The 13,657-nt window shown below is 32.6% G+C and overlaps 1 protein-coding gene and 1 long non-coding RNA gene across 2 annotated transcripts; one reads left to right on the forward strand and one right to left on the reverse strand.

Moving 5' to 3' along the window:
* Positions 1-39: 39 nt before the first annotated feature.
* Positions 40-584, reverse strand: LOC123720698. Its single transcript, XR_006756076.1, has 3 exons — positions 368-584; positions 192-300; positions 40-124 (listed from the first exon to the last, which is right to left on the reverse strand). It is a non-coding gene; the product is annotated as an uncharacterized LOC123720698 (long non-coding RNA).
* A 356-nt stretch (positions 585-940) lies between these two features.
* Positions 941-13,130, forward strand: LOC123720533 (DNA replication licensing factor Mcm6). Its single transcript, XM_045677188.1, has 15 exons — positions 941-1,233; positions 1,334-1,757; positions 1,838-2,029; positions 2,182-2,354; positions 2,428-2,551; positions 2,810-2,948; positions 3,467-3,624; positions 3,926-4,078; positions 4,839-5,009; positions 6,115-6,249; positions 6,624-6,799; positions 8,665-8,777; positions 9,860-9,988; positions 11,567-11,712; positions 12,994-13,130. The coding sequence occupies exons 1-15, from the start codon at positions 1,142-1,144 to the stop codon at positions 13,108-13,110; spliced, it is 2,442 nt and encodes an 813-aa protein (XP_045533144.1). The 5' UTR covers positions 941-1,141; the 3' UTR covers positions 13,111-13,130.
* Positions 13,131-13,657: the final 527 nt, after the last annotated feature.

Below are 13,657 nucleotides of genomic sequence, written 5' to 3' on the forward strand. Positions count from 1 at the left end.
ACCAACAATACCAAACAAAAAATCCAATTATTAAACATACCACTTGCTTAGAATTATATAGAGTTCTATTATTTTTAGACTTCAGTCTTTTTTTCTGCCTTCTAGACAATTTCATAGGATTTACCTGAAAATTTTAATTATTGAAATACTGCTCAAGTATGAAATTATAAAGTAAAGCACATCATTTATACCCTTAATTTTGCATCTTTTTTCCATGCCAAACAACAATAAGAACACCTTTCTTTACTTAAGCGACCACTAGAAATTTGTTTTGAAAATCTTAGTTCAGGACATCTCATCCTAAAAAGGAATTGTTTACATTATTTTAAACCCTCTTGAAGTATATTCAGTTTCAGTGAAAACTTACAAGTAGTGACTTCTGAGGATATCATAACTTTTATTTTCCGTTTGCGCCAGTAAGGCAGCAGCTTTGTACAGAAACCCTAGTCTATTTTCTGCCATTTGTTTTGTCCAAGATATAAAAGTGCGCTAACAACAAATATATTTGGTCAATTGTATACAACTTCCAAAATTAAAAATACAAACATGCAGCATGCGAGTTGCGACAACAATTAATAAAAAACAGATTAACTATTAAGTACAGATAAACCTTAAATAGCCGGTATAAGTAAAAAAAATGTGAGTATTATTATTTTATTCCATAGAGTCAAAATTTGTGACGCGCATACACTAGACGAGAGGCACAGGCTTACGCGAAACGATTATATTATTGTTATCCTTATTCTAATCGATACATTGTGCATTATATCCATTAGAGTAATGATCATAATTTAAGGTTTACTTTAAGATTTATTCGATCGTCGCCTGAGTGCTTGTTTAATTTTTCTACCATAAGCAACTTTGTTGCTATAATTTTCACGTACAGATTCCCGATATTGTACGTCTGTGAAACAAAGTTTTCCCGCCAAAATCCCTGAACGTCAAACTACTAAGTAACTTGTTAACGTTGGTAGGAAGAGTCAGGCGTTGTTTACTTTTTTCTTTTAAAACAACTCAGATCTTAGTTGAAACTATTATTAGTTTATCCTAAATGACTTTAAAGTGTCATTAATAAACAGACCCACCGCATAAGTGATTTCTTATTTATAATATTAATTACTAACATTATAAGCTATTCAGCATGGATGTAGCCGATACATATGCAACACAGAGTCAAGTTAAAGACGAAGTTGGAGTTCGTTGCCAAAAATTGTTTCAAGATTTTTTGGAGGAGTAAGTAATATTCAAAACACTAATACCAGGAGACAATAGCTTTTAAATAATTGGGTTATGTTTTCTTAAATAAAATTTTAAAGAATTGTTTGTGTTTCAGTTTTAAAGAAGACAATGAATTAAAATATGAAAAACAAGCTAAAGAGCTTCTTAAACCTGAACTAAGCACATTAGAAGTAAGCTTTGATGATGTTGAAAAGTATAACCAGAATCTTGCCACAACAATTATCGAGGAGTATTACAGAATTTATCCCTTTTTAAATCAGGCTATTTTTAATTATGTTTTAAGTCTAGCAGAAACTGGTATTAAGAAGGAATTGCAACATAAAGAATGCTATGTGTCATTTGTTGATGTTCCAACACGGCATCGGGTTAGAGAGTTGACTACAACTAAAATAGGAACTCTGATAAGAATATCAGGGCAAATTGTGAGAACTCACCCTGTTCATCCTGAATTGGTTATGGGTACATTTGTATGCTTGGATTGTCAAACTGTCATTAAAAATGTTGAACAACAATTTAAGGTATAAACCACTGTTTTCCTATTTTGCATCAAAAATGTAAATCAAAAGTATGTAAATTATGAAGTAATTTAATCTTTTAGTATACAATACCAACAATATGTCGTAATCCAGTGTGTGCAAATCGTCGACGTTTCATGTTGGATGCAGATAAATCAGTATTTGTAGACTTTCAAAAAATTAGAATACAAGAAACACAAGCAGAGTTACCTCGAGGATGTATTCCTCGTTCACTTGAAGTTATTCTCAGAGCAGAAGCTGTAGAATCTGTACAGGTAACAAATATATTTCACTTTAATTTTCCTAAATAAAAACTGGAATGAATTGAAAAGCAATGTATGTAACAAATACTGTTTGCTTAATTTTTTTTAATTTTAAATAATGGTTTTTGTGCGTTGTGTTTTATTTTTTAACATGACCATTTTAGGCTGGTGACAGATATGATTTTACGGGCACACTTATTGTGGTTCCCGATGTGGGTTCTTTGTCAATGCCTGGTGCTAAAGCTGAACTGACTACCCGGACCAAGTTGGCAAATGAAGGGCAGATGGAGGGTATTAAAGGATTGCAGGCATTGGGAGTTCGTGAATTGCATTACAAGTAAGGTTATTACTTTATATTTACTATTAGTAAATTATCCCATATTATTATAGTGTGTATAACATTGTTTCAGGACTGCATTTCTTGCATGCAGTGTACAAGCTACTGCTCGCAGGTTTGGAACTGCTGATTTAGCTGCTGATGATCTGACCACTGAAGATATGAGGAAACAGATGACAGATAAGGAGTGGGATAAGGTATGTAATATTCCATCCCTAAGTTGATTAAACACACCACATGCCTCTGTGACTAATTAGTTAATACACATAAACCGGAGATCCATCCAATTGGCCCAACTCTTCATTGATTGTAATAATAATTAAAGTAATGAAAATTATATGCTTTTAGTCTTAACATTTCTGAGGTTATTGCTTGTTTTTATAGTGCATTAAATTCTGGTGATGGTAAAAGTTATTGTTTTGGAATTTATTAAATTTAATTATGTCACATTACAGGTGTATGAGATGTCAAGAGATCGTAATCTATACAACAATTTGATTGCAAGTCTATTCCCGAGTATTCACGGCAATAGTGAAGTGAAGCGGGGTGTCTTACTGATGCTGTTTGGTGGTGTTGCTAAGACCACAATAGAAGGTAATCTATTGTAACACATTCTTCTAATGTGGATTTGTATAATTTATTTAATAGAGGATATTACACTAAATGTTTACACTAAAGTGAAACTTCTTTATCGGCGTTGGAAAAAAATTAGCGTCACATTTTTCGGTTATGCGCCATCTTTTTCTTGTCTCTACCACGGTTTATTCGAAGAGATTCGAAGCCATTAATAACAAAAATGTATGATAACGATAACAATGATAGTAATAATTCTAATATTATTAATGAAACTCTGTAATAATTTTAGAAGTAATAAGGTAAAATGAAATCATTGTATTATTTGTATTTACGTCTATGATAATAAACTTTATCTAAAATTTACCTTTTGTTAAACTTTATCTAATTTAACTTTATCAACCAATTTCTGTAAATTAGCATAGTAGATCGTTTGACACTAGTACACGCACACATTTTTTATTTTATTATACTTATTTATATGAAGTAGGAATTGTAGGAATTAGAGGGTAGTTTGTAAAATATTAATAAAATTATAGGAACTACCCTCCGAGGCGATATAAACGTGTGCATAGTAGGCGATCCAAGTACTGCCAAGTCTCAGTTATTAAAGCAAGTGAGCGAGATCGCACCTAGGGCTGTCTATACAAGTGGAAAGGCTTCATCGGCTGCTGGGCTTACTGCTGCTGTCGTTAAGGTATCTTTATCTTATTCATAATTTTAAAAAATGTTTATCATTACCAAAAACTTTCACCTTACCAAAATTATATTTAATAAAGAAGTTTTAGCCCGATATTTTTTTTTAATATACGGCTAATAGTGTTTTCTCAAAATAAGTTAAATTTTATTGCAAAACATTATTAAATTAATTCATATTCAGTTTTTATAAGGATTAAAACAAATATTATAACAAAAGCTTTTTATGGCACTTGCAAACAGTTACTTAGCTTTCTTTGGCACTGCTTACAGTTAGTCATAAATAAATATAAACACTACAGGATGAAGAATCATTTGACTTCGTGATCGAAGCCGGGGCACTGATGTTAGCGGATAATGGCGTGTGTTGCATTGACGAGTTCGATAAGATGGACCCTGGAGACCAGGTCGCCATCCACGAAGCCATGGAACAGCAGACCATCTCTATTGCTAAGGTAAAATCAACTTTCAATATCAGATTAACATTCCAACAGGATGGATTTTTTTCTGTGTAACATTACTGCAATATCTACCCTCATTGTTTTTTTATTATTTTACTCGCCGTGCTTCACGTGTTGAATGAAATGTGGGCTCCTGAATAATAATATTATACTTAAGTCATTAAAAATATTGCTATTAATTTCAAATACCTTTCAACATTACTGACTAAGAGTATTATATGGATTTTCTAAATATCTCTACTAAACTGATTTAGATGAAATTTCTTCTCTTACTAAACTAACCTAACCTAAAACTTTTCCTTCATAATTAGTTACTTATATCTGAAGTCAAATCATTTTTATATGCCTTTTGTATCATATACAATGCCTTTTCAAGTCGGGCAAAACTAATTTTGAAAAATAGGTCTTCAATCAAACTCTTCAGATGTAATATCAATTAGATTAAAATAAAATCTATATTTGCAACAAGTCAAGCTTAACGTAAATTTGTTATTTATTACTACATCAAGTATTTGAACTTATAACGAAAACCTGAAAGTGTTGCAACCTTTTTAGGTCTGGACTTCAGATTTATTTATCTGTTTCGTGATCATTTATTTTTTTAATAGCCGAATTGGTAGTCTTCTATGCCTGACACACCTGTTAATGTTAAATGCGGTTAGACCTAACGGACGAGAGTCGCACATTAAAGCTACTAAGCCAAGAGTATGTTTTATTATTTTAACTTAGAGAGTTATAAAAACATTAATTACAGGCAGGTGTACGGGCAACCCTAAACGCCCGTACGTCAATTTTGGCGGCTGCCAACCCTATTGGAGGACGGTACGACCGCGCCAAGAGCTTGCAACAAAATGTCGCACTCAGCGCTCCTATTATGTCCCGATTTGACCTCTTCTTCATACTTATTGATGAGACCAGCGAAATGGTAAGTTCTTCGTATAATAAAAATTAACACAAATGTAAAAAAAGTCCTAAAAGAGATCTCGATCTCTGTTGCCAGTTCTGCAATTAGTCTAAAGGTGAATCCGTATTTTTGAAGTACATTAATTCCACCACTAACGCGGTAGTCTCGGACAACTTTATAGGAAATCGCGTTTTAGAAGTATTCCCGTAAAACCGGTCTTTTTTAACAATTCAAATATACGAATTTAATAAAGGTACATATTTAGTTTAATTTTATAACAACAGGTGAAAAGGTACACAAAACTAACTATGGACATGACTAAGGGTCTGTTTCACAATGTATGCATAAAGTACCAAATAGCTATGCAACACATATATTATTTGGAAGATAAAAGTTCCGAATAAGACACTTCGCGTTTCATCGGACTCATAACTTATCCTATATACATGAGGTCTATCCTCATGTGACGAATCTGACAGTCTTGAAACGCAACAATAGTGTTTATCCTACCAATAAGTAAGAAAAAGCTTATTTGGAACTTATGTAAAACTTATCCGTACATTGTGAAACAGTAACAAAAACCCTAATTATTATAAATTTTACACTACACACATAACTTTCGAAAACTCCGCATAATTGGGGGTAATATATGTTATATTAGGGACGGAAATCGCGTATACGAAAACGCTTTCCAAGGTGATTGCTGTACGTCAACTGAGATGACCATAGACTAGATTTTATAATCAGTATTACGAGTTCTTCAATAAAAATGTCAAAATCGAGGGGTTATGACATTTTGATTATACCTACTGTTTCTATTTAAAAACTTAAAATTCTTTTGCAGGAGGACAATATGAAAATAGTTATTCTTATATTAATTCTTCATATATTTACACAATAACGACTAAGCATTTTTTAAAAAGAGTAGTGTGGTCTGGTGGTTTAAGCAACTCTAACTCTGTGGTCGTATGTTCGAAACCATATAATTACCGCATCTAACGCTCGCTCGTAAGAAAATCATTGTGAAGAACCAATCTAAGGCCCAGAACTGAAAGGATGACAGACTAAAATAATTCAGTTATTATTTAAAATGTAAAAACACTACAAAAAATACTTTAAATTTCAGGTAGACTACGCGATAGCAAGGCGTATTGTCGATCTTCATTGTAACAAAGAAGAAACGTATGATTGTGTCTACTCCAGAGAAGATTTACTGCGATACATAGCTTTCGCGAGATCCTTCAAACCTATGATTACCGAGGTAAGATGTTTTTGTGTGTTTTACTGCTGCTCACGTTATCTGTTGCAAAATTTAACGGGAATCGAACTCATGACTGACTACTATGTATTGTAATTAAAACGGTAACTAATTTTACTATTCCTAAGTTATTAGGCCTTATTAACGAATAAGGCCTGTATGTATAATGGTAACGACCATTATACTATTTTTTATTTTAAATGTTATAGTTTGTCAAAATTTCCAGGAAATCATTGTATTTTTAGTTAAGGCAATAAAAAAACCATCTGTTCTGGTGCGCTTACACCGTAATATGGTGTGTCAGCTTCAATTTAACAGCATATTACAAAATACCTGAGGCAAAGACCTAAATTTCATTTTTAATATTTTATCTTCAGGAAGCTGGAAAAATCCTCGTCGAGTACTACACAGTACTCCGATCGCGTGACGGCGGGGCTGGTTCCTGGCGAATCACAGTTCGGCAGCTGGAGTCAATGATTCGTTTAGCAGAGGCTCTGGCTAAGATGCACTGTAGCGGACAAGTTGGCCCTCATCACGTACACGAGGCTTATAGGTAACCAATTATTAAAGGGCCGGCAACGCACTCGCGAGCCCTCTGGCATTGTGAGTGTCCATAGGCGGCGGTATCACTGAACATCAGGTGAGCCTCCTGCCCCTGTTCTAAAAAAATATATAACGCAATTTTCGTCTTCTATATAACGCGGAGATAGTTCTTGACGTGATCTTTCTCTAGAAATTTATAATGATTTGTCATATGTGTTCCTAGTTTTTGAGTTTTTCGAAAAAAAGAAACGGTTTTACGATAATACTCCTACAACACGATTTCTATTGGATGGATAATCCAATCGGTATTCAAAGTGTAAATAAAAATGTAAAACTGTAAGTCATATAACAAACATATAAGAACGCTACAACGGAGGTCGGATCTTGTATCAGAAGCAAAAATTTCTCTGACAAAAGCTATTGATAACAAAAAGGTTAAAAAATTACAACATAATTGCCAATTCATACAAATAACTTTAATTATTATTATATCATTGGACTAATAAGCTTTATCTATTTATTTATTTATTATCTTATCTTAATAGAAGGTAAATTATGACTACAATAAAATAAATTCAGTACTAATTACAAATCTCCACCTATAGATAATCCATTAATACTGTTACGAAGACGGGTCGACAATTAAGAAATTTGAAAACGTATGAAAAAGTAGAAGATTTAAATTTATAATTTCTAATGGAAATAGCTGGATGTGAGTGTGCGTCTCTTTGATCCTCATGATGTAATGTTTGCAGCTTGCAAGCATTTTGTAAAACAACAACTTGTGATTAAAAAGAGTGTTGGAGAGTTATTGACAGTTCTTCTCGTCTGTTCTACGCCCTTGATTTGTTAACTGGCAGTAAATGTAAAATTAAAAGCATTTAGCTATTAATAAGTATTTCTTTATTGACGTTCATAAGTGTACATTGTGTTACCTAAATGAATAAATGATTATGAATTTGAACTAGTGCCAAATACTTGGTCCACTTAATTCTAGATCGTCACATTAAATGTAGTGTCAAGAGCTAACAAACTATATCTTCTGTAAGAAGTTTGCCATAGTTAAGTCAAGACAAGATTGTGACTTGACGAATTAGATTTTGTACATAAGACTCATAAAGGCAAAAGTTGCACGTATTTTGTTAACTAAAAGTCTCCTCTTAGTAATAATGTTACCGATCTTAAGAATTGTGGCCTTAATACATATAATTTTATGTATATACTAATAACCCGACAGACGTCCTGCATGTTATTTAAAGCGATCAGGATATTAAACAAAGTATGAAAATACCGACCACAGCGCCATCTGCCGGGCTGATTTGTGAATCTGAACCATTCAGGGCTCCACCTAAATGCATATAAAAAAGCATTCAAAACGGTCCCGCTTTTTAAGAGGAGTTCCCCTACACACGTACAGTAGAATTATATATATCCTATCTTGTAAGTTAGATCAAACTGCACACGGTTTGAAAATTTGATTGAAATCGGTTAAGTAGTATCGGAGTCCATAGCGGACAAACCACATGACGCGTAATTTATATATATTAAGATTTATATAGAAAAATATTGATACTAATTTATTAATATAGAACCAGCTGCCCACTGAAGTATTTCCGAACCAATTCGACTTAGGTCCTTCAAGAAAAGAGCGTACAAATTCTTAATAGGCCGACAACGCACTCGCGAGCCCTCTGGCATTGAGAGTGTCCATGGGCGGCGGTATCACTTAACATCAGGTGAGCCTCCTGCCCGTTTGCCCCCTATTTTATAAAAAAAAATTACTTTTATCTAAGAGTCTTAACAAGATTTATTTAAAGTAAGTTAAAAGTATTATAAACGTAAGGTATTCATACAAATTTATATTTACATTTTCAGATTGCTAAACAAGTCCATAATACGTGTGGAGCAGCCTGACATACATTTAGACGAAGAGGACCCGCAGTATGAGCCCAGTATGGACGTGGACAACGATACTCCTGCCACAACAGGTAACTTTTATTCCTTATTTATTTAAAGAAGCAAAAAAATCTTGCGTCTCGAATAAATTTCAGTGGCGATTATTTGTATGGAGATTTTCAAATAAAACTCTGTTTGAAGCTGGGTTAGGTGACTAATGGTTTAAAACATGAGCTTATAACTAACACAAAGTTAGGGATATAGGGGTTGCGAAAACAAAAACAAACTTAGCTTATCTAAGAGTTCATAAATCTGAATTATACTTATGGACATTATCGAACACGAGAATGTTAAAATGCAATTTATAAGTGTGGCAAAAAATAAAGGGCTCAATATTGGCTTCAAGTGTACGATGATTGTTTACATTTGGTTAACGCTTCTAACCTAAAATATTTATATGTAACGTAACTAAAGTTAGGTTACATAACTCTCGTCGTTCGTTTTATTTATTTCAGTAAAAAAAAATAGTTTTATTTATTTCAGTAAAACTATTAAAAGTAACTTAATGGTTTTAATGTGTGTCACATTGGGTATAGTTGATATTTATTTAAATCTCAAAAGTAAACAATCGTATCCTTAAACCTACAAAACTGCGCGACGTTGCAATGGTGTTAAATTTATCAAACAATTTTACTTTAATTGATTTGTATAAAAAAACAAGGTTTTTAGTTTAAACCAGTTTAGTTATCCCTTGTACTTTTACGAAAATATGCTTTTTACATATATCCTTGCATTATAAAAAATACCATAACATTTGTCCTACATTGTATAATAGATTAATAATTTAATGGGAATTGTAAATATAATTTGTGCAATGAAATTTCATAGAAATTGAAAATATTTATCATTAATTAAGAAGCTTTAAGATGTGATATGGAGCAGGATGGTTACAACTTCTTATAAACATTCAAAATTCCCAAAAAAACTTTGGCAATTTAAAATATTGACAGTTCTCGTCCGTTAATCAATTTAAGAACTGACAGTAAATGTCAATTAAAACCATTTATTTTTTACTGACGTTCCTAACTGACGATATATATGTATAATCTGTCGTCGCCTATATTATTTATATTTATATGAATAAATGATTGATTTAATTTATGAAAATTTTCAGTGAGTGAGACGGTGAACGGCGACTCGGCGCCAAAGAAAAAACTAACTCTGTCATTCGAGGAATACAAGTCACTGAGTAACATGATCGTTGTTTTCATGCGTAAGGAGGAAGGCGAAGCTGAAAATAGAGGTAAATATTACATAGTAGTCATTAAAACCTACACAAGAGCTGTTCAAGTGTTACTTAAGCACTATAGGGTGGAGGGGGTGGTCTTTGATTTTCTTATTTGGTGATTACGTCAACAGTAATTAGTTACTTTTTTACACATGTTACCCACACATTGTCTATGCTTGAATATGAAATGCTTTTTCGAGGATTACTAACAAAAATTTATACGTTTATTAACTATTATTTTTGAGACCTTTTACTTTTACTGACAAAAGGGGGGGGGTTTAAAAAAAATAAACTTTGCAGTGCTGAAAGTCTTTTCATTATTTTTAGTTGTAAAACCATTTAATCATTTAAGCTTTTTTAAATTACAAAATACAAATATAATTTTTAAGGCCGCTTCCATTATCCTTGACTGAATATATATGGGGTTCACATTTGGTGGAGGTACTTAACCGGGTACAGGGGATACCCTGTATATTAATCTTTAATGTACAGGGGATACCCTGTATATTAATCATTAATCTGCCACGCTATAGTAAATTATTTTTTTAAGCTCATTGTTACTGTGCTTAATACATTTATTTGCACTCCATAACGTTACAATAGATGTTTAAGAGGCTTAAAGCTAGGTACAATATTATGGACCCTGTTAGGGCACAGCAAAAGAAAGTATTACAAAATGTACATTACATAATTAATAGTAACAAAATAGTACATACAATTTTACATTTCAGGTTAGTATTAATAATATAGAATAACATTTTTTTATTTATTTAATTTAAAATATTTAGGGATTAATCATTATGAAATTAAACTATATTTTTATCTTCTTGGTACTCATTAATGCTATAATAACATTTACGTATAAAGAGTTTTTTTGTAAATATATGTATCTTTTTTTCATTTCTTAGTGTCTCAGGTAGTTTATTATAAATTTTAATTGACATGACTAGTGGGCTAGATGCATGTATTTGTAATCGGGAAGATGGTAGGTTTAGGCGTTTTTTGTGTCGAAATGTATATCTTGTCTGTATGTCTTCGCGTGTGGTGTAAAATTCTTTGTGTGTATGGGCAAATTTACAGATTTCCAATATGTATAATGAGGGTAGAGTGATAATGTTTAGTTTTATGAAATGTGGTTTGCAGCTGTCTGTTTGTTCTATGTTAACTATGATCCGAATTAACTTTTTTTGAGTTGTGAACACATTATTACACCGTAGTTTAGCCATGCATGCGCATAGGCGTAGTAGGTGGTTAGAGCGGTTTTCATGTACGTAATCTTTTTAATTTCCCGGAAAGCATATAAAAATTTTGATAGTTTTGATTTTATTTTTAGTATGTGTGATTTCCAGTTTAAGTTTGTGTCTATTGTATATTTATTTGTTTATATACATATATATATGTATATATAAAAAAGATTGCATATATAAATTCTTCCATTACTGGTCTGTGAAAGCCTTTAAAATATTTACTATTTTAATTAGTGTTATCAAAGATTCAATTGGCGATTAGTCCAGAAGTTTCTATGTTGAGGAATAATAAATAGTTGTTTATAATAGGCTTAAGTTATTTTAATTATCTATCAATCAATTTCAGGCGAAGAAAGCGCTGGCGTACACAAGAGCGCAGTGGTGAGCTGGTATTTGGAGCAGTTAGTGGGGCGAGGGCAGATCGAGACTGAAGACGAACTCGTAGATAAGAAGGCACTGGTCGAAAAGGTCATTGACCGGCTTATGTACCATGTGAGTGATTGCTTGATGCTTTATTAATGTATATAAACACGATTTTATTATATTATTTACATAACTCGACAATTCGAGTGCTTTTAAGCAATGATGGCCATTGCAATGTTGTTATTATACTTTAAATTTAAAAAAATCAAAATAAATATTCTATTCAATAAAAAAATGCTTTGTTGATAGACAGATGTACATTTAAACAAGGTTTACAATAATTATATAAACATTTTTTAAACTTCATGACTTACTGAACAAAGGATTCTCTATAGGATCTAAAAACAGAAATGATAATATAATTATAATTTAACAATATAACTTCCACAGTAGAAATGCTCATACAGACTTCGTTCTGCCAAAAAGATTTGAAATGTGGCAGTTTTTTGTTCCTACCAATTTTATAGTCGGCGCAAAAAATTCTCACGGCAGAACCATCACCCTGATGATAGGCCGCTGTGTGAGGCTCAGCTCGGGTGACCAAAGTATCTTCGCTTCCACGAAGTTTGGCCGGTCTTCTGTGACCCACTAAAAAACCCTGACTGGCATGTCTGCTAGAGGGCTTCAAACTAAGAGGTGAACTTAGAGTTCAAACCTGATTGGAAAATAATCTAAAGGGATAGTGGGAACCTAAAAGTGACAAATATTTAAAAATTGTGTACCTCTTTGATATATTTTCCTATTAGTATGTATTCAAATAATTTTGCTCAGATAGGGATATTAAATGAATAATTCAAATATTAAATCCTTTTTTTAACGCGATTTGTTGGACAGATGTAATGACGTGAAAACATATACGTTTTATGTCGCATGTCGAAACTAAAATAAAAGAAATAATATCGCGAATCCAAACAAATTAAAAATCAGTACTAATGATCTATAGCTCTCACATTTTTTGACTATTCAATTTGGTCGGGTTCGCGAAATTATCACTTGTTGTGTTTCGGAACGCGTGAGTGCTTTTAATTTAATATGAACTTTATTGAATAGCAATAAAGTTCAAATTGACTCTACATTTTATTTACAAAACGTTTGTATAGGAAAAAGAAAAGGGCTGTTTTTGGGTTTTCTCGGAAATTATTCGAATTTTTCTCGCCGTAAAGCCATCCTTAAACTTCAACGAACATTTAAAAAAAAGAGTTGGTACAATTGGTCCAGGCGTTGTAGAGTTATGCACTTACCAACACATGTTACGATTAATTTTTATATTATAGATATATATATTTTTACATTAACATTTTCCTGGAAATTTATGGTAACAAATATAATAAAATATATTATTTGTTCCAGGACCAAGTGATAATCCCTCTGTCGACCACTGGCCTGAAAGCGACTCAAAGATCTGAACAGGAGGTCGAAGATGATCCGTTATTAGTTGTACACCCTAACTACGTTGTTGATACCTGATAAATAAATGTTTGTTTTTATATTGCTTTTTAATATTTATATTACTATAAATGTACTACTCTCATCCCTGAGGTCGTAGGTTCGATTCCCGGCTGTGCACCAATGGATTTTCTTTCTATGTACATTACTCGACCGGTGAAGGAAAACATCGTGAGGCTTGTCTTAGACAGCGTGTGTAAGGCACAGGAAGCTGATCATCTATTTGATTTACAAATGATCATGAAACAGATACAGAAATTTGAGGCCCAGTGGTAGCGCCATTGATTTTTTTTTATTACTAGAATGTGAAATACATAACATGCAGGGGAGGATCTACTTAAGGGCCCCGAGGATATTAAGTTACTAAGTTGCAATATAAACTATTACGAGGACTTCCCCGAAATAGCCCAGAGCCCCTCAAATTCACGATCCGCCCGTGATACGATGAATTAACGACGATTACGTATAGAGCGATTGCGTCGTATATTGTATTAGGATTGCTAATATACCACGTAGATCAGAAGCATACTTGAATATAATTCGTCTGCGTCTTCATGAAGTAAAGCCA

Source organism: Pieris brassicae, chromosome 2 (assembly GCF_905147105.1).
Source record: "Pieris brassicae chromosome 2, ilPieBrab1.1, whole genome shotgun sequence".
Classification (NCBI taxonomy): Eukaryota; Metazoa; Arthropoda; class Insecta; order Lepidoptera; family Pieridae; genus Pieris; species Pieris brassicae.